This window comes from Mustelus asterias, chromosome 14, assembly GCF_964213995.1.
Source record: "Mustelus asterias chromosome 14, sMusAst1.hap1.1, whole genome shotgun sequence".
Lineage (NCBI taxonomy): Eukaryota > Metazoa > Chordata > Chondrichthyes > Carcharhiniformes > Triakidae > Mustelus > Mustelus asterias.
Genome location: NC_135814.1, coordinates 86299116 through 86318179, shown reverse-complemented (window position 1 = coordinate 86318179; position 19064 = coordinate 86299116). Strand labels below are relative to the sequence as shown.

The window sequence follows — 19064 nt, the reverse complement described above, 5'->3', positions numbered from 1 at the left end:
CTATATGTAAACTAGTCCCTGTTAATAACTATTTTCTGTGTCACTCATTTGTTCCCTCCTGTTTTCTATGTAACTCCCTTCATTACCTAATTGCCCAGATCATCCATTCTCCAAATAGTCAGACACCAGCATACCTTCCCCAAAATGTCCTTCAGTCCCTGTGGAAGTCCCAACACACTGACTCCAGGAGACATGCCCAGAAGGTTTGAACTTTTGATGGACTATCCCACTGCTCCCATGTCCCACCGGAAAAGATTCTTAGAGGTTTCAAAGAGTTTCAGTGTACTTACCTGGATAATTACCCAAGTAATGTTGACAAGTAATTCTAGTGTAAGGCCAGCGTAACTATACAACTAACTCCCAATTACTCACACCGAGCACTGACTGATCCCTTGGCTTCCCTGACATGTCCAGCCCTCACACCACCACATGACTCCCCCACCTCCCCACCACTCCCCATTTACCCATACACTCATTCACTAACACACTGAAAAGCTGTTTAAATGTCCCAAAGCTGTTCAGTGTGTTAGTGAACACTTATCACAATACAGCAGCTAGTGTCATTAAAAAGGTGTATCGTTTCTCTTCTCTCTGCAATCCAGCACTAGAAGGAAGCAGTTTGATGGAAGATTGCTCCACACTTTTTAAGAAGTCAATATTGGAAGACCCAGCCAGAAATGCAGAGCTGAGTCATGGCACAGCAAGATAGAGCAGAGTGGCAATCACTGTAGCATTGCCGCTGCTCGGAAGATTCAGGCCTTTGTTTTCTGTGCAGCATACTTCATGGCCTGAATTTTCACACCTGATCAATACCTGATTTTGGAAGTCCCATTCCCCTGCAACCAGCCCCCACCATTTTCATTGGAGGGGGGAATGTGGGCATGTGGGCAGGGTGTGGCGACTTCTTGCAAGCTGTGCCCAGCATACCTTCCAACTCTATCTTTCACTCTTGTTCTTTGTTTCTAAAACTTTATTCTAACTCTTTACTATTACTGCAACACTACATTCTGCACTGTCTCCTTTCCTTCTCTATGCACCATATGCTTTGTCTGTATAGCGCACAAGATGCAATACTTTTCACTGTATACTAATACATGTGACAATAATAAATGAAATCTGTGGTTCAAAGAGGCAACCACACGTGTTAAGTGCAGCTGCCTTCAGATCCAAATTTCGCTATTGGGATGTTCAAAATACATCTTGTGCGCTTTAGACCTTTCAGGAGAATATCTAAAGTTAGCAGAGTTCTTTGGAAAGTAGGGTACCTTTTCAGAGACGTAAGGCACCCTTTTGGATATGTTCCCCAGACACCCTTGGGAGAGGGTAGGTCCCCTTTGGGACAGGTCAAGTGCCCCTTGGGTTGTTAAAAATAGACTGTTGTTAAAAGTGAATGTGCATAAAAATGGATAAACTCATTGGAACTCTCCAAATTCTTACATAGCCTTTGAAGTGGGACCATAATACAATTACTTATTGTTATAAGGATTTAAGTGGTTGAGGAACTTGACTGTAGTGATTGGGTTTTTATCAATGAGAGTGGTTTTAAATAATGAATTCAATAATAGACGCTTAGAACTTTATTTCCTCTCAGCATGAGTCCTTAGCTCTGCCCATGGTGAAACTGAGTGAGTTGGAATATAGGATGTAAATGAAAAGGGTGATGGGTGGGGACATGTGTTGGTATAAGTTTGATACTAAGATGTCATGGGGTTATAAAGAGACATGAGGATGGTAGAGGGGCATAGGTTGGCATAGCATTTATAAAGGGTCCTGGTGGGTAGGTGGAAGCGTATAGGTTGGCATAGAGGCTGCCATAGGATGACTCCCCCGATACCTGATTTCCTTCCAACCTCTGATTTCCTCCCCACCCCCAAATCCTATCCACTTACCTTAGACATTTATCTTGTTCCTGGCCTGTTAATTTCAATAGGACTTTTAGCTTTTATGGCAGCGAGTGCCATACAAAATGGGGTATGTCCTTCTTCAATTCAGCGGCACTGGACTTAGACACTTGGCCTCAGGAACTGGCTCTGCTTCCTGGATCTCACCCAGCCTGAGTCATAAGATCGGGTGGGATAGGCTTAGAAGAAAATTCATGTAAGTAGTTGGGCACAAAGTGGTAATTCCATGCTGATTGCCATTCGAAGGAAGTTAAAGCCCATTTTCTAACGGTAAGTCACAACACATTAATCTAATTTTACATAGGTCACTGATGGAAATATATTTATATTGGAATGAGCCCAGGGAGAGTGATAAAACATGGTTTCAGGACACAAGGCACATGAAATTCAAGGAACTGAGCATGTTTACAATGAAGAAAAGAAGATTGAAAAGTAGCATGATCCAGGCCTATGAAATGTTGCAAGGCTTGGATCAGATGGTGCTCACCCTGTCAGCAACATTCAGTGCAGGTATGACATGGTGAACAGATCATAGATTGTGCTACATGGCATGAGACGATCCTCAACGTTCTGGTCAGACCACAACGGAGTCACAGTGTCAGCGAGTATTGAAATTGCAGTGTGGTGACTGCACAGAAAAGCTTTGAAGACACACTGCAGAGATGGTGCTCAGGTAGATAGCAGCTCTGTCAAACAGAAAAAAAAACAAAACCAGCATATAAATCAGGCCTGAGATGGTTACGATGATAACGGGTGGTGCTTCAGAAAGGAATGTGAAAGCTACAGGGACACTCTCACCCCAGGTACTAAAGGAGAAGGAAGATCAGAGTGACATTGTCAGAATGTCTGTAAAATTCTCTAGTTCAAATTGGAGTGTAAATGATCTACTAGCTGAATTCAAAATGTTTAAACAGCATACAGAACAATGGTTTCTGGATAAAAGTGTGTCTGAACCAGACAAGTAAGCCATATAAAATTGCTTAGCAATTGGAAATGAAGGTTGAGCGCATCAGGGTAACAGCAGAAGAGCTAAATGATCTCCAAAAGGTGTGGACTACATTGGAAGACCTGGTTAATTAGGTTAAACTTCCGTATTCATCAACTATAGTTACAGAATCCATAGAGTAAAGTGCAATCTTTCAAATGCAGAGCTAGCTGACAGAATTGTTGAGTTGGTGATCACATCCACGCCCATGGAAGCATTCCAGAAGGATGTGTTAAACAAACAAAAAACGTATAGCATCAAAGAGCTACTCCAGGATCGACGCAAGTACGAAGCGATCCTCACAGATTGACAATGCTTACAGTTCCTAAGCACAACCTCAATTGTTAACAGGCTTACTAATACACACAAACCTAGCAAGATATATGGAAGGTGTGGTATTCTGCATAGAACTGCCTAGCTTTCAATCAATTCTACAAGGTATGTTGCAAGAAAGGTAATTGGTATAAGCACTGCACTAGAGCAAAGGCTGATGCAGCTACAAATAGCCATGCACTGATCCAAACAAGCTGTACATTATAGGTACTTTCAAGCACTAAGAATCTGGTATCCCATCAGAAACATATACACGAGACGATTGGCAAAACATAGTTAAGTTTATTAGTGTCACAAGTAGGCTTACATTAACACTGCAATGAAGTTACTGTGAAAATCCTCTAGTCGCCACACTCCAGTGCCTGTTTGGGTATACTGAGGGAGAATTTAGCATGGCCAATGCACCTAACCAGCAGGTCCTTTGAGCTGCGGGAGGAAACCAGAGCACCCGGAGGAAACCCACACAGACATGGGGAGAACATGTAGATTCTGCACAGACAGTGACCCAAGGCTGGATTTGAACCCAGGTCCTGGGCGCTGTGAGGCAGCAGTGCTAACCACTATGCCACCATGCCACCCACTACTGTCACATCATTAGAAGTGTTTGGCAAGATTCAAATTATCTGCCCTAAGAAAGTTGGTAACTACTCATTATTGGTCATGGTTGTCACAGGGGCAAATGTTAACATATTACCCCGTGAATTCTAAAAGTCATGTAACTACAGAGAGGGAGGATCATGGCTACTGTGAAATTTTCAGCATACAGGTCACTAATTATGAGTACAGTTTCCATAGTTTTGGAGTACAAGTACAATCAACCCCCTGAGTGTTACAGATGTTCTACATCATGGAGACTAAAGGCTTGGAAATCAAAGGTCTACCAACAGGCTGTGACTTTGCACTATTGACAATCCATAGAATTAGTCAGATTTCCCAAGGCAGATCAACCTCCAAAACTACTCCACTCACCTCGGGTCATGACTAAACATCGAAGTATCCAGAATGTTTTGACAAAATTGGCAGTTTCAAGGCAGCTATGACATTATGCTTGCATGAGAATGCAAATCTGTCAACTGATCTGGTACATCTTGCATAACACAAATGCCATCAGTAACCAGAAGAAACGGCAAAAGATTCCATACTACAGAAGCTGTGGAAAGCCATCACTGTGTAAGGTGGCCTGATTCAATTCAGCATGTCCATGAATACATGAGACCAAGTTGACCTTACCAGAATGAGCTAGGCATCTCCCGTGGATTTGTTTTTAAAGGCAGGCAGGTCATCATACCGGAATCTTTGTGATCTGATATTCTTCAACAACTTCACCACTCACACAATGCCATAGATTGGATGAGAAGAGTCAAAAGAGGCAGTCTATTGACTGCGTATGAACAATGACATTGAAGTTGTTGTAAGGCATGTCAAGAGCATATGCCAAGTTGGCATAATGAGCCACTTATTTCACATGCAATTTCTATGCATCTTTTGTCCAAATTCGCATGCAACTCTCATGTCCATGGCACTGACTTCATCATCATTGACCACTTTACCAAGTACCCTATTGATCAATAATTGCACAATATGTCCAGCACAACTGTCATACACACTCTGAAGTGTTATTTTCAGTTTATTTGGTGTACCTAGAGTTTTCATTGTGGATAACAATCCACAATTTATTGGTTAGCCATTTCAGGAAAAGTGAGCACAGTAAGTAGTCTCACAACACCAGGTTAAAGTCCAACAGGTTTATTTGGTAGCACGAGCTTTCAGAGCGCTGCTCCTTCATCAGGTGAGTACCAAATAACCCTGTTGGACTTTAATCTGGTGTTGTGAGACTACTTACTGTGCCTACCCCAGTCCAACGCTGGCAACTCCACATCAGGAAAAATGAGAGAAGTGGAACATCAATCATGTTACTTCTCATTACCGCTAGATCTAATGAACCGATGATTCAGATAATCAAATACCTCAGCCTAAAATGTAGACAGACCAAGCAAAATCTAAACAGTGTAATGTTACATCTGAGAGCAAAACCTTTAAGTACAACAATTCCGTCACTGGCCAAGCTCATGTTTGGCAGGCTAGTGTGTACCAATTTACCTACTCTCACCCATTCTACTCTCTCAGAAATGTGAGAGCAACTTTTAAAATTGCAAGAATGTAAACATAAATGATAAAAATGCAGGTACAAAATTGCCAAGTTGGGACGATCGCACCCAAGATCCCACGGAATGTATGTGGCAACCAGCTGGGGTGACAAGGATTTGTTCAGAATGAAGTCATTACAACAAAGGTGCAATGGTGAGGCATAACCGAGGGCAAATCAGATTCTTTCCAGATCCTCAACTACCATGCACTCCTATTGCATCAAGGACAATTGATGAAATCTCCAGACAAGGTTACCATTTCAGGATCTGGGTATATCAGCAGGTTACCTTTACTCTATAGAGACGCCATAGAATTTCTTCAGTGCAGAATGAAGCTATTCAGCTCATCAAGTCTGCAAGCACTTATCCAAGCACACCCCCGACCCATCCCCGTAACATGTGCATTTACCATGGTTAATCCATCCAACCCACACATCCCTGGACACTAAGGGATAAGTTAGCATAGCTAATCCACCTAACTCATAGATTCATCTGTTCCATACATATGCAACGGTAACTGAACATGAACATGTATTGTAAGTAGTTATGCTTCTTTGGAAGGTGAAGTATCTTTAAAAATAAAGGGAGATGCTGTAATATGCCTTTAAAAGATCACAGCATGACATCACTAGAAGGAAGTGTGTCATGCAATCCAGTTTAGTTTCACATTTGCTTTTAAACAGAGCACACAAGTAGTTCTACTGCTGATGCCTTCAATTTTTATACCCTTGTATATCTGTTCACATGTGCCTAGAATTAATAAGGGAACTGACTATGTGTTTATCCAATCCCTTATGCGTGATTGATGCATTTATATAATTATAAAAGCATGACAACTGCCAGCATTTAATGTTATACCAATTAATTCCTTTAAAATAGCTGCAACAAGTATATGGTTAGTAATTGATTGAAAATTAAACAAAGATCTTGATGGTTCTTGAGCTGTTGGGACCATAGTCATTTCAGAGTTGTAAATTGGAGATTGTAAAAGTTAAGTAGATATTGAAGTGTTTTACCTCTGCAGCCTGGGAGAAACCTTGCAGATTAACCAGAGAAGAATAAATGAATTGGGTAAAGTTGGATCTGGATCTGGATTGATGAAATGGCCTATCCCTGTTCTCTGTTTTTATTTGTTTGTATGTTTAAATTATGAATGCTCCAAGTCTTCAGAGTGTGATTGGGCAGTACAGGTTCTGTGATCTGGATTCGAAAATTGCACAAAAGCTGCTTCCTCTGTTGGCTACAGGTTCCTATGCATTGGATGTTTGAAAATTCTCCCATTCATTCCTTCTAAGTGTGGATCCACAACACAAAACTAGCCAAAACACAGTAATTAAAGGACAAAAGGCAGAGTGGGTGGTGAAAGTCCCAACACTGAAATGTTTAAACCCAATGTTCAAACTGAATCTGATCCCTACTATAGATGGGCTTGGTCTATCCTAACACTTGCCAACAGCAAGTGGAAAAAAAAAGTCATCCCTTTCTACCCTCTGTAAACTTGAGGTAATCCAAACCTTTGCTGCCCATATGCTAACTCACACCAAATACCTTTTGCCCATGATTCACCCTGTGCTCCCTGACCTAGCTCCTGGTTTTTAAAAAAAAACTTTGCTTTTAAAATTTGCACTCTTGTTTTCAAATCCTTCCAGAGACTGACCTTTCCCAATCTCTGCAATCTACTCTAGCCTGCAATCCTTCTGTGCTCCTCCAATTCTGGGTGCTTGAGCATCCTCAATTTTATCACTCCATCATTGGTGACTGTGCCTTCAGTAACCTTGATTCTAAGCTCTGGAATTCCTTCCCTAAACCTCTCCCATCTCTCTCGCCCACTTCTTTCTTTTAAACATGCCTTTTGACCAAGCTTTTTGTCATCTGCTCTAATGTAGTTTGGTGAACAGAAATTTGGCTGAGCGCCAAATTCTCCATCCTCACTTGCAGCGTCAGTGAGGGCATGAACAGCCAGAGAATTCCAGCCCTTCCGTGAAGTGCCTTGGAATGTTTCTTTACATTAAAGGCACTATGCAAATATAAGTTTTGATTGTTATACCGCTTACCTCAATGAACGTAAATTTCACTAAGCGCAACAATAGACTGTTGAACCAACTGTTGCCATAGCATTAAACTTAGGTCCGCGTGGTGCAATGGACTGAATCAAGTAATCTGTGGTCTTGATGAGGAGTCAAATTGGGCTCCTCCGGAAGGCCACTGCCCTCGGCTTGACATGTATGCCCAAGCCATCAGGAGGAGCGTCAATGGCAGATTCATCAGCCACACTCACAAGACAGCCCCGAGCATCACCCAAGCACAACGCAACGCCATCCGCGCTCTCAAGACCAACCGCAACATTGTCATCAAACCAGCAAAGGAGGGGCCATCGTCATACAGAACAGATTACTGCAAAGAAGTGTACCAACAACTGAACAACGAGGAACACTACAGACAGTTACCCGCAGATCCGACCAAAGAACACACCCGTCAACTCAACACTCTGATCAAGACCTTTGATCCGGACCTTCAGAGCACCGTCCATGCTCTCATCCCACGTACTCCCCGCGTTGGAGATCTCTACTGCCTCCTGAAGATACACAAGGCAAACACACCCGGTTGTCCCATCGTATCGGGCAATGGCACCCTGTGCGAGAACCTCTCCGGCAACGTCGAGGGCATCCTGAAACCCATTGTACAAAGAACCCCCAGCTTTTGTCGCGACACTACGGACTTCCTACAGAAACTGAGCACACGTGGAGCAGTTGAACCAGGAGCACTCCTTGTCACAATGGATGTCTCGGCATTCTACACCAGCATCCCCCACGACGATGGCATTGCTGCAACTGCCTCAGTACTCAACGCCGACAACTGCCAATCTCCAGATGCAATTTTACAACTCATCCGCTTCATCCTGGACCACAATTTCTTCACCTTCAACAACCAGTTCTTCATCCAGACACACGGAACAGCCATGGGGACCAAATTCACACCTCAATAGGCCAACATCTTCATGCACAGGTTCGAACAAGACCTCTTCACTGCACAGAACCTTCAACCGATGCTATACGTTAGATACATCGATGACATTTTCTTCCTTTGGACTCATGGTGAACAATCACTGAAACAACTGTATGATGACATCAACAATTTCCATCCCACCATCAGATTCACCATGGACTACTCTCTGGAATCGGTTGCATTCTTGGACACACGCATCTCCATCAAGGACGGTCACCTCAGCACTTCACTGTACCGCAAGTCCACGGATAACTTCACGATGCTCCACTTCTCCAGCTTCCACCCTAAACATGTTAAAGAAGCCATCCCCTACGGGAAAGCCCTCCGTATACACAGGATCTGCTCAGATGAGGAGGATCGCAACAAACACCTCCAGATGCTGAAAGATGCCCTCATAAGAACAGGATATGGCGCTCGACACATCGATCGACAGTTCCGATGTGCCACAGCGAAAAACCGCACCAACCTCCTCAGAAGACCAACACGGGACATGCAGACAGAGTACCCTTTGTCGTCCAGTATTTCTCCGGAGCGGAGATGCTACGACATCTTCTCCGGAGTCTTCAACATGTCATTGATGAAGACAAACATCTCGCCAAGGCTATCCCCACACCCCCACTTCTTGCCTTCAATCAACAGCACAACTTCAAACAGACCATTGTCCGCAGCAAACTACCCAGCCTTCAGGAGAACAGTGACCACGACACCACAGCAACCTCTGCAAGACGTGCTGGATCATCAACACGGATGCCATCATCTCACATGAGAACACCATCCACCAGTTACACGGTACTACTCTTGCAACTCGGCCAACGTTGTCTACCTGATGCGCTGCAGGAAAGGATGTCCCAAGGCATGATACATTGGGGAGACCATGCAGTCGCTACGACAATGGATGAATGAACACCGCTCGACAATCACCAGGCAAGAGTGTTCTCTCCCTGTTGGGGAACACTTCAGTGGTCACAGGCATTTGGCCTCTGATCTTCGGGTAAGCGTTCTCCAAGGCGGCCTTCACGACACACGACAACGCAGAGTCGCTGAGCAGAGACTGATAGCCAAGTTCTGCACACATGAGGACGGCCTCAACCAGGATCTTGGGTTCATATCACACTATCTGTAACCCCCATGACTTGCCTGGGCTTGCAAAATCTCACTAACTGTCGTGTCTGGAGACAATACACATCTCTTTAACCTGTGCTTAACCCTCTCTCCACTCACATTGTCTGTATCTTTAAGACTTGATTACCTGTAAAGACTCGCATTCCAACCATTATTTTGTAAATTGAGTTTGTGTCTTTTTATGCCCTGTTTGTGAACACAACTCCCACTCACCTGACGAAGGAGCAGCACTCCGAAAGTTGGTGGCTTGTGCCACCAAATAAACCTGTTGGACTTTAACCTGGTGTTGTGAGACTTCTTACTGTGTTTACCCCAGTCCAACGCCGGCATCTCCACATCATGTCTTGATGTCACCCAGTGATGAGTGAGACCTATAAGAGAGTTTGACAAATCTACATTTTCCATCCCCTTTACATATGTGTATCCATAAATGGTGAGAAAATACAGCAAACAGGTGTAAATTATTCCAAAGACCAAAATTATAAACATTCAGAAGAATCCTGAGTGATAAATAGTTTGGGTCAATAAAAATATGAAGGAATCAGTTCAGACTTTATCTGCATGTAACCTTTTTCTAGTTTTGAATTGTGTTTTGTGGCACAATTGCAAGTGTTCTTTTTAAATTGGGCTATATTTTCTACATCACTGAGATTGTGCTGCTACTGTTTACACAGTTAAACCAATGTTTACTTTTGTAAACTACTTACCTTCCTTTAGAGGCACTTATTACATTGTATTTTGAGATCCTGCCTCGTGGCTCTCGAGCTTGTACTGAAAAGGACAGACCACTTGTTTCTAGACGTTGACTGCTATCCTCATTGTTCAGTGGATTCAGGGACGGCACAGTGGCACAGTTGTTAGCACTGCTGTCTCACAGTGCCAGGAACCTGGGTTCAATTCCGGCCTCAGGTGACTGTGGAGTTTGCACATTCTCCCCGTGTCTGCGTCAGTTTCCTCTGGTTTCCTCCAAGTCCAAAGATGTGCGAGTTAGGTTGATTGGCCATGATAAATTGCCCCTTAGTGTCAGGGGGGCTAGCAAGATAGGGTTACAGGGATAGGGCCTGAGTGGAGGTGGAGGAGGGTGGATTGTAGTCGGTGCAGGCTTGATGGGCTGAAGGGCCTCCTTCTGCACTGTAGAGATTCTATAATGATTCTACGACTGCATAATATTTCTAGTGCAGAAATAGATCCTAAAGCAGATTGATATCAGTGTTTTATCTCTATTTGATCCACATGATCCTTAAACTGGCACAAACAACTCCCTCTGATTTGCTCTTGCACTGCAAGTGTACCCCGTGCCACCCGTGCAGATCAAGAGTGAATGTGTTGGTATTTAAGGGGGCTTTTGTGCAGCGGGCTGGGAGACTCAAGCGGAGGTTGTTTTGCATGCTTCCCGCTAGGCGCCACAGGTCTCCGCACATCTCCATCAATCAGATTTCCGGCACTGTCAGCTCCGTGCCAGAAATCGGTGCAGAGCTGAATAAATTATGTAAACGAGTATTTTAATATGTTTAACATATAATTAGGAGGCCCAGGATTGAAATCTCCGGGCCCACTAGCCTCTTTCCTACCCGCCCCCCTCTCCCCACCTCCAGCCAGGGGTATTTCACTCCAGAGTGGTTTACTATAGCTCCCCACTTGTGGCCAGACCCCGCTGGAGTGAAGGGGAGGCCGTCGAGGCCCGGAGATGGGGGTGCCCGCTGGGCATTTCCACCTTGGCAATGCCAGACTGGGTCCCTTAGCACTGCCCAAGGGGACATCTTGGCACTGCCTGATGGGCAGTGCCAAGAGGGTGGGGCCTAATGGGGGCAGTGCCTTTGGGAGGAGATCGGTGGTAGTGGGTGGGTCCCGCTGCCACTCTGCACTGGAACTAGTGACAAAAGGAGGGAGGTCAGTGGTCAGGGCTGGGCTTTGGGGTGGGGGGGTCAGACCGCTGTGGAGAGGTCAGACTGCTTGGGGGGGGTGGGTCGGGACTGCGGATGGGAGAAAGGGTCGGACTGCTGGCATGGGGGGTCAGGACTGTGGGCGGGGAGGGGGTCGGGACTGCAGGGGGTGTTAGGGCTGCCAGCTGGGGGAGGATCAGGTGATTGGGGCTGCAGGGTGGGGGAGGGGTCGAGGCTGGCCTGGACATGTTCGGGTGGCTAGTGATCGAGCCATGGGGGGGATCGTACGGACAGCAATGCGGGGATCGAAGGGTTGGCCAGCGACCAGGCTGTCCAGCGATCAGGAGGCAGGCAGTGTTGGACTACTGTACATGTGGTAATCTCGGCACCGACAGAAGAAGATGTCAAGACAACCTCAATCATCAACTATACAGTGGCCCGCTCAGCACTTTGCTGTCAGTCTCTCCAACCGACTGAATTTTCGCATAATTCACTCTGGTGCACTCAGCAGTGCACAGAGTGTGGGAGATTCATTTTGAAACTCCGCAGAAAAAACCAGCAGGATTTACTCCTAAATCTGTTAGTGCTCCATTCTGCTGGTCCCAACAGCATTTTAAAATTAGACTTACACTACAGACACATCTATAAAATAACACTTTATGTCAGAATTCAAAGGGACAGAATTATTGACGGATTGGCTGACAGTATCTTTTCTCACATACAAGTGGCCAAAGAAGATCTGCCTCTAGAAAAGCCATCCAAATAGTCAGTCTGAAATCTGCCAATAGCACCAACCCATTTCATGTGGTGAAAACAAGTCATGATACAGAACAACCAACTGTCCAGCTGGTAAAGCAACAAGAGGGCAGAAAGATTCCAGGATGGCACTACCCAACCCAACCACAGGAGAGTGGGTGGAGCCAAATGACCTCACAGACAAGAGCAATGTCCAACAACCTCAGTGCAGTGTTTTAAATGCAACCTCCTGGGACACAACGGAAAGCTATGCAAAGCTAAGGCACCCAGACAGACAGAGGATTCCAAGACAATCCATGAGATTGAGGTAACACACCAGGAGGAGACTCAAAAGTGTTTCTTGGATGTGATCAAGGATCTTGGATTGTCTTCTTGGAATGCAGACATCTCCGTAAACAGTCACCTCAGCAACTTCAAATTGGACATAGGAGCCAGTGTGAAGGTCCTCTCACATAAGGAACCATGGGTGAGAGACCTCTGGCTATGAACAAGACACACCACATAACACGCCTCGAAGAATCCAACTTTCAGTCATAGGCATGATCCTAGGACCGCAAAGGTACAGTGAGAAACAGATATTCAAAGTCACTTACTTCATCTAAAACCAATCTTTTTCTCTCTTGAGCAGCAATCTCTCTATTGTTCTTGGCCTTCTTAAAACAGCAGAAGATGTCAAGACAACCTCAATCATCAACTACAAAGAACTGAAAGTTCTTGAGAGGCCCACCCCTAAAAAGACTCTCAACTGGGACTTCAGCTCTGAATTGTCATCATTCTTTGCGGAGTGGGTTTGCCCAATTTCTTTGCAGGTGGCAGGGGATCTTCTTTGGTCAGACCAGCCAAGCCTTCAGATAATTATCATTGTACCTTGAGTGGCAGATACACAGGAAAATGACCAGCAACAGAAGAATGCATCCCAACCCCAGGCTCTAATAATTGCTGTTGCACTGCCTGTAAACAGTGTGACACAGACACTGCAACTTCTAGCCAATGTGCAAAGCTGCAAGATGATGCTGGAGCAAGGAACTAGCAACCATCAGCTTGCCAGAGTCCAGGGAAGTGAGGCATAGAGACGCATGCAAGTACACAGTGTTGCGATAAAACCCAAACTGTGTGGTGAGCCCACTGATGAGGAACATCCAAACAACAGGGAGAGACACCTTCAACTCCCACAAAGATCACGGCAGGCCATACGAAAAAAGAAAAACTGGGCTGTACCATGAATGAATGGAATAAACACTTTGGAAAGAACAGGACAGGCCTGTGGTGCCTGAGCAGAGCAGATGGGGAGTTGATAAAGAGAAGTCGAACTCCAAGGAGCAGAAAAAGCATATTAGAAGAAGACAATCTAGTGCTAGAAACACAGACTGTGACTCAAACTCTGAATCAACAAAGGTTTCCCAAATCAACAGAGCCTACCACTCCTCCAGATGTAACGAGAACAACATCTGGAAGAATTGTCAAACCTCCAGACAGTCTGTATTTAGAAAGTCAGGGATTTGAGAGAAGGGGTAGGATGATTGTAATGTAAATCCATTGGGTAAAGACTTGGAGGAAGGTGTAGGATAAGGGTATCTGGCATAGCAAGGGTTAATGTGGAACTGAGAAACAGCACCACCCACAGTGTGTTGGAAAGAGACACATGACCTGAGTCTAGAGTCAGTTATGCACGGGTCAGAGACCGGTATTGAAGCAAACATGAAATTTGCTCTTAGCTTGGGTTACACCTTATGTGTGTATATATATTATACACACACACACACAATGTTATGTGTTATTAATAAGCAGTTAACGTACAGCCATACAAGACTCAAAACCTCTTTGACACCTACAAAGCAGGTCGGCGCAACATCGAGGGCCGAAGGGCCTGTACTGTGCTGTAATGTTCTATGTTCTATATAATGATATTGATAAGTAGTTTCCTCTATTGGAATCAAAATTTGCAACTCCAGTTCGAAGCCTTCTTATTATTTGTACTGCAAAAAGACAGGCAGTGAATCAGTCTGTGCCTTGTTGCAGACAGCATAGTGTGTATCCTGAGAGAAACAAGTAACAAGTTTAGACAACAGGAGAAGGTCATTGTGTGATGCCACATCTGTGAGTGCAAGCAGAAAGAAGTGTAGTGAAGTGTCCCATCACAATTCGTGGAAAGATTTGTGAAGCTGGGGTAGGAAGAATTCTAAGCACTAGAACGAAGGTTTAGCATTGCAGACCAGTGTAGATAGTCAAAGATTGTGAAAAAACATCATACTTGGCATCCTAGTAAGGTCATTATATGTTTTTCAAAACTGCCAGCTTGCTACTATGTTTGCAATATATTTCCTGTCACTTCTCTGAAGTATTTCCCATTATTTTCCTGGGATATCCATTTGAAGGGAAAGAGGACCTCTTTCCTACTTTTTGCATAGCCTGTAAGGACCTCCATGGCAGTATCTGAAAACCTAAAAGAGCCCAGGCCATTTGCCATTCTGTCTACTACCTCAGTAATGCATGCTCCCCTTCCCGGAACTGAATCTTCTTGATAAAACCTGATAACCTGATGGCGGATCCACCAGATTTCACCCCCCCCCCCCCCCCCCCCCCCACCCACACACACAAAAAAAATGAGTTAAGCCAGGTGATTAGCACTGGGCCCTTTTCTCTTGCATTTAAATGAGACCGGACCCGGTGAATGAACTGAGTCTCCCACCAACTCCATCAGTGGCAGAGTGGAAAACTGAAGTGCACCACAAATGATAAATAATCTCCAGGGAGATCAAATATATAGCCTTCAAAATAAAGCTGGTGGTGTAATCTAGGTCCCTTACCTCTGCAAGTGAAGTTTATAAATTGTTCTTTATCAGAAGGGAAAATCAGATGTTTTGGAAATTCAAATGATGTTTTCCACAGTACAAAGGACAGCTCCGCACACAGATTAATTTGTAGACTTTGGGATTTGTTTCATTTCCTTCAGCATGCACGCCAAGTCAGAGTAGATTGAATTGTAAAATGAGTTTGGAGTGGAGAGAAAACCTTTCCATGACATGTGTGCAAAGGGACTGATTAAGCTGTAATGGAAAACAAATGGAAGGCTTGGCTTTCCTGTGAACAGCTTGAGCTTGTTACATGGCCCTTTGTTACTCATGTGGGACTTTCAGCAAGAACCTTGCGTCCAAAGCTGATTAAGCATTGCTGCTAAAAGGAGGAGCCCTTACACCAGCTAATGAACCAATTACTTTTGTTATAGTCACGATTTTTTACTGAGCTGATTTTAGTTGGTAAGCAGGAACTGTACAGGTATCCACTTAACAACTGCAGTGTACCAATAATGATCCAGCAGAGTTTCCGCTCATACGTTGTGCTGACTCCCACTATCACCCACCCCTCCCTCCCGTCATAATCAACGGGGTTTTTATTTTTACAGCCTTTTTTGTAATTTAAATTTGTTTTGCAGAGGTACACCATCATATTACAGCAAAAGGTTCAGATCTGGCCCACAGAAAATGGTTATATCAACATTAATAATTTAATCTTGTTTCCAGCTTTCTCTCTAAACTTATGCTTGATATGATGTGCCTTGACAGGATTGTAGACGGAATTGAAACTGACAACAGTGCACCAGCCAGGCAGAAATTTGAATTCAGCACAAAACAACTAAATGAAGACAGCAGCCTTTCTCAGTTAAACTCAGGTAAATGTAACTTATAGCAGTTTATTTCTATCAAAATACTTTGTGACATATGCCAAATGTTTTTCCTCAGTAACCTGCCAAGTCCTGTCTGGTTGACATCTTTATTTGCTACCACCTCTCCTTTCTCCCCCTGTGACTCATACAATTTACTTCATCTTCATTTTTGCTCTTTATGACCTTGGTGTGCTCTACAGATCCTAACCTTTCATCTTGGCTTTTAAATAATAAAACACAATCAATATCGTAGGCCAGTCGGTTTAACCTCGGTGGTAGGAAAGCTTTTAGAGATGATAATCTGAGGCAATATGAGCAGTCACTTGGTCAAGTGTGGATTAAGTCAGTATATATTTGTTCAATGCAAATTTCGTTTAACTAACTTGATTGAGCCTTTTTTGTTTGTGGGATGTAAGCATCACTGACAAGGCGAGTATCTGTTGCCCATCGCTAATTGTCCTGAGGAGATGGTGGTGAGCCACCACCTTGGACCATTGCAGTGATGTAGTGCCACCCACAATGCTGTTAGGAAGGGAGTTAGGATTTTGACCCAGCGACTGTGAGGGAACAATTATATATTTTCAAGTCTGGATGGTGTGTGGTTTTGAGGGGAAATTGCAAATGGTGGTATTTCCACACATCTACTGTCTTTGTCTTTTTAGGGGCTGTCACGGGACACTTGACATGTTGTTGCAATGCATCTTGTAGATGGGACACACTATTTCCACTGTGCACTGGAGTGAATGTTTAAGATGGTGGGTGGGCAGCTTTGACCTGGATGATGTTGATCTTCTTGAGTGTTGTTGGAGCTGAACTCATGACAGCAGGTGGAGAGTATTCCATTCCACTCTTGACTTGTGCCTTGTAGATAGTGAACAGGCTTTGGGAAGTCAGGAGGTGAGTTACTTGCCTCAGAATTCACAACCTTTGATCTGTTCTTGTAGCCATAATATTTGTATGCCTGGGCAACGGTAAGCCCAGGACGTTGATGATCTGTTATCATTGTTGTGGGTCTTGGGTTGTCTTTGGTTAGAATCAATAGAGACTGCTGGAAGCACTTTAGCTTTAACTTTTATTAAACATTTTTCTAACTATGTACAGTATAAGGCTTAGCATGAGGCTTCACATAGACCAGTTCTCAGCACACTGCCATGTGATTGTAAATCACTGATTATGTCTATATTCTTTGACTCTATTAAATATACTCTTTGCAGCATCCTACATCTCTGCCTTCATCCTGTTTCACAGGTTGTGGTGGTTTCATCAATCACCCTGACCTTGTTCTCGGCTCTCTGAGGATGTATAAGATACAAGTTTTCTATGTTCTCTCTCAAACACGATAGTGTAGTCTGTAAATCATCAGCTCATTGTTTAGATCATCTTCCCGATCATCTGGGTAACTGGTCCATTCTCTAGAGGCCATTTAAGAGTCAACCACATTTGGAGTCACATGCAGGCCAGGTAAGGACAGCAGATTTCCTTCTCCAAAGGATATTTGTGAATAGTATGGGTTTTTACAACAATTGACAATGATTTCACGGTCATCATTAAACTTATAATCTTTATTGAACTCAAATTTCACCATCTGCAGTGGTGGGATTCAAACCTGTGTCCTCCACAGCCTTACGATCCAGGGACAATATCAACATGCCAATGCCTCCCCTTGTAGATATTGTTATGATCCCAGCTGTTGCTACTATTGGACAAGGGGCGGCACAGTGGCACAGTGGTAAGCGCTGCTGCCTCACAGTGCCACAGACCCGAGTTCGATTCTGGCCTTGGGTAACTGTGTGGAATTTGCATGATCTCCCGGCATCTGCGTGGGTTTCCCCTGGGTGCTCCAGTTTCCTCCCACAGTCCAAAGATGTGCGGGTTAGGTTGATTGGCCATGCAAAATTGCCCCTTAGTGGCCAAGCTATGCAGATTGGGTGGATTGGCCATGATCAATGCACAGGGTTAGGGCGGGGGATTGGGCCTAAGTAGGGTGCTCTTTCAGAGGGTCAGTGCAGACTCAATGGGCCAAATGGCCTCTTCTGCACTATACGGATTCTAAGATTGTATGAAATCAGATCCCGGAATAAAACCTGACTTGATAGATCCTAACTTTTTTGTTAAGGAACCTTGGAGGAAGGTTAGTTAACAAATTCACAGGAGTCTGTTGAGGAACTTTTAATAAAACATGTAATAAATAAAATCTCAATATAAACACAAGAAAATTACTCAAATATTCACAATTCCTTCTCCCCAGCCCTGTCCTTACAGACACATACAAATTCAGAACAATGGAATAATTTACCATACCTAGCACATACTCTAATATTTAGGGTAAACTGCATGCGGTACTTGTGAACCAACTGGCGAAAGCAAATGACAGATGTGACCAAAAGCAGATTCTATGGATTCTCAGCTATCCATCCAGACACTTGTCACACCATGAGTCAACTGGTCTTTCTGAAAATTTGTCTTTCTCATGAGGGTTTCCAATCTCTACACTTGAAGAGTTTGCCTTGGAATTTTGTCCAAGCATCACTCACACTCAGGCAGTTTCAACAAAAATCCACCACCAGGGTTTCAATCCCACCTTCCGAGATTCCTTTCCCTGGATCTCTGAGTACACTCAAATGTTACCTTCCAAGCACGCTTTCAGATCTTTAGCCATGCTGAAGAACAGCACTGCTCCAAAATAAAATCTTTGTCCTTACAACCTGCAACACAAGTCACCAATCTTTCACTGCCCTGTCAGATCTTCAATGCTTCTCTGGAGACAACTTTGCTTCAAATCAGCCCCCCGCAGTTCTCTCTTTAATTTGGAGCCTGTTGCTCTGCTCTTTTTTTTCTCAGATTTACTTAACTGTTTCTGAACTCTGTCCTTGTTTTTTGCCTGGGAACTTCTTCAGGAACCTGTTTCTGACCCATTTCCTGGTTTGGGATCTTCTTTGTTTGGGACATTCTCCCCGTCCCCTGCCTGTGTCCTGCTTCTTGGGACAGCTTCTCTGCAATGGTGCTTCTCCCCAGGTCACCTGGCATGTAGGTCAAGATTTTCCAGCCGCACACACCCCAAAACTGGAAAATCTTGCCCAAGGTCAATGGACCTTTGCATGGTCTGTTCTCTGCCTGTTATGATTCCCATGGTGGACAGGATGAGAAAGTCCCCCGTAGTTTCTGCAGTTTGTTTTTATTTTTTCTCCTTTTCTCCTGTGCTTGTGTTTAGGACAGGCTCCCAGCTGGTCTCCACAAGTTATAGCAGATGTAGTATTTTTTCAAAAG

The 19064-nt window shown here is 44.2% G+C and overlaps 1 protein-coding gene across 1 annotated transcript in view; it reads left to right on the top strand.

The window, feature by feature from the left end:
- kcnh3 (potassium voltage-gated channel, subfamily H (eag-related), member 3) overlaps positions 1 to 19064 on the top strand; it is a 717440-nt gene that overhangs the window by 689247 nt on the left and 9129 nt on the right. Inside the window, exon 14 of the mRNA XM_078227725.1 lies at positions 15697 to 15759. Coding sequence (XP_078083851.1) covers positions 15697 to 15759 — 63 coding nt within the window. The remainder of the gene's footprint in view (positions 1 to 15696; positions 15760 to 19064) is intronic.